Source organism: Micropterus dolomieu, unplaced genomic scaffold (assembly GCF_021292245.1).
Source record: "Micropterus dolomieu isolate WLL.071019.BEF.003 ecotype Adirondacks unplaced genomic scaffold, ASM2129224v1 contig_11415, whole genome shotgun sequence".
NCBI classification, from domain to species: Eukaryota; Metazoa; Chordata; class Actinopteri; order Centrarchiformes; family Centrarchidae; genus Micropterus; species Micropterus dolomieu.
Window position 1 is genome coordinate 1 of NW_025740401.1, and position 2,891 is coordinate 2,891.

General features: G+C 51.7%; 1 protein-coding gene across 1 annotated transcript; it reads right to left on the reverse strand.

Moving 5' to 3' along the window:
- Positions 1-52: 52 nt before the first annotated feature.
- On the reverse strand, positions 53-2,489 carry LOC123965823 (the record flags this gene model as incomplete). Its single annotated transcript, XM_046042174.1, has 4 exons — positions 2,040-2,489; positions 1,457-1,932; positions 1,019-1,331; positions 53-857 (listed from the first exon to the last, which is right to left on the reverse strand). Coding segments are annotated over exons 1-4 (2,044 nt in total), but the record flags the coding sequence as incomplete, so codon positions are not given.
- Between the last annotated feature and the right edge of the window lie 402 nt (positions 2,490-2,891).

Below are 2,891 nucleotides of genomic sequence, written 5' to 3' on the forward strand. Positions count from 1 at the left end.
TGTTGAAAAAAACCTTACAAATTATTTAAAATCCCACAAGAGAGACACCAACCTGGAATGAACCTGTTGAGGTGGCAGTGAAACGACTCCAGGGACGTGGACCCTCTGGCACAGCGGTACCTGGTCAGGACAACGCCGCCTTTGGTGGTGGTGGTGCCTGTCACTGTGTACAGCTGCACACCTGGCACGTCCTGGATGCACTTGACGTGCCGTTTCTGCACCCGCCAGATGTGCTCCATGCGCACCTGTTCCAGCAGCGGCACCCCCATGAGGTCTCTCCCTTTTGGCCCCTCCAGTGTTTGCAGCAGCTGCTCGATGAGGCTGATGGTCCCCTTCTCCCCGCGCGTCCTCCTTCTGCAGTACTGGCTCAGCTCCTTCTTAGTGATTCTCCTGTCCACCAGGATATCAGTAAGTGCTGGCACACCCTCCTGTCTGAGCTGCTCTCTCTTAGCCTGCCGCAACAGACTGAGGTCCCCTGCATCCCACTCAAAGATACATGCAGACAGGCAGCCCATGAAGGTGGGGTAGAGGGGATGAGCATCGGTGGTGCAACCGACAGCCAGCCTCCTCATGAAATGCCAGATGTCCAGTCTTATGTGGATGTCTGGCCACTGTGCAAACCTGGTCTGCAGCTTGCTCTCCCCCTCGCTCACGCAGCAGCCACAGTCCACATACAGCAGCACAGGCGGGGGGACACATGCCTGGCGGTACCACTCCATCACTCCAGACACCATCCTGTCCAGTCCTGGCCCCTCCTGCACTGTCAGGACACTGGTCAGGACCTGGCCAACTTCGTTGCTGATTGAGGTCAGCCAGAGAGCTGTCCCTCTGCCGTGGCCAGCCAGCTTCTTTGTAATCTGAAGGGTGATGTTTTAATTACATATGGTTTAGACATTATCTATAGCAGTTAAGACACAGCACAAACTTATGTAATGTTACCACTGACAATAACGTAAACATGTATATGAGAGTATATATTACATACAAAGAAATATATTACAGTTAGATTATTTCTTACCTTTTTGGTTGAATCCATCTTTAAGATGGAACCAAACGTGGAGGTGATGCTGGCCTTAATGTGGTCCAGACGGGAGAGGATGGTCAGCAGCCAGCGACTGGTGGGGACGTGGATGGGCTCCGGGGGCTCCTGGCAGATCACTGGGAAGAGGCTGGGCTGATTCATAAAGTTAGCACACTCCCCCACATAGTGTGCCAACCGGTTCAGCCAATTCTCACCGTGGTTCTCCCGGAGCTGCTTCGCCAGTCGTGCTGGACTGTTGCCGAGAGTCCGGTCCCGAAGCAGCCGAATGACACGTATGTCACAAGCATACCTGAAAAGTATATTTAATTTAATCCTGGGTGTGTATACACGTCATATAACAATACAGTGATTAGTTACATGTTTATTGGAGGATAATTGAAGTGGATTAAGTCTTTTCAAAACTGTTTTACTCACTTGCGGGTCAGAATCATTTGAAACAGCTTCTGGTGGGGCAGGTCCAGCTGGTCCCGGACAGTCTGACTGGTCGACAGATAGTTCAGGGAACACACGGTGCACCTGAGTGTCTCTGTCACCATCAGGTAATACCCGTCGATGTCTAAGACCTTTCGAGCCCTCTTGTGGACACCATAGCCCGTCAGCTGCTTCCCACAAGCCGGGCAGGACACCTTCACCTTCCACAGGTGGTATGGCATCCACACCATCAGCCGATGGGTGAAGAAGCTGTCGGGTGCCGGGGTCTGGTGGTAAATGAGGGCTGGGACAGGGGGCTCATACCACAGCTTTACATCTGACCGCAGTTTACCGGAGGGAAAGAGGGTGCTGGCAATCCACCTGTGGTACTGCACAGGGATGGTCTTGCTCAGTTCCCCCGGCAACCAGATTGAAGCTGCAACCGCAGCAGCTGCTGAAGGAACTCCTCCAGACTCGTCCTGTTTAAAAGACAATAACAAATAAGAGTAAGTTTATAGCATAAATAAAGGCTATACTGAAGATGATTTACAACAGAGCCAGACCAACGAATAGATGCTGTACTCACAGGGGCTACTGCAAGGCTGATGCTTACAGAAGGGCTTGGGGTTCTCACAGAGGATGGAGAAGGAAGAGGAGAAGGAGGAAGAGGAGAAGAGCTCGGTGTCCTCACAGAGGATGGTGCAGGGGTCGGTGTCCTCACAGAGGATGGTGCAGGGGTCGGTGTCCTCACAGAGGATGGTGCAGGGGTCGGTGTCCTCACAGAGGATGGTGCAGGGGTCGGTGTCCTCACAGGGGATGGTGCAGGGCTCGGGGTCCTCACAGAGGATGGAGAAGGAAGAGGAGAAGAGCTCGGGGTCCTCACAGAGGATGGAGAAGGAGGAGAAGGGCTGGGGGTCCTCCTAGCCACTAAATTGGGCTTTAGTGAGTCAGACTTTGACCCACCAAAACGTGATTTAGTGAACTGAAAGGAGAAAAAGATATAATTTAATGATGCAACACAAACACAATGGTTCATACAAAAGATTAATTGATTAGAAAGAACTCACCATTGACAAACTCAGCGGGGCGCAGGAAAGACCTCGGGGTGGCGGCAGACGCTGCAGCACTTGCTGAAGTCGCACCAGGGTCCGAGTCTGAGGCCACAGACTGTGGGGCTTCAGCAGGAGTGGCAGGCTGCTAAAAGAACAGAATTACGACATGTGATGTAACTGCAACAGCGTTATAACACAGATGCGATGCAAGATGAAAATTTATGTGATGTCATTTTGAAAGAGATCACCTTAACGGTGTGAAATCCACAGTTACAGGCCTTGGACCCTCCAAAGAGGGTGCTCTGTCCATGGGCCTGCATGGGGCATTTCTCAATCTGGAACAATCAGAATTGTAATTTACAGTCCGTCTGATTGATACTATCTGC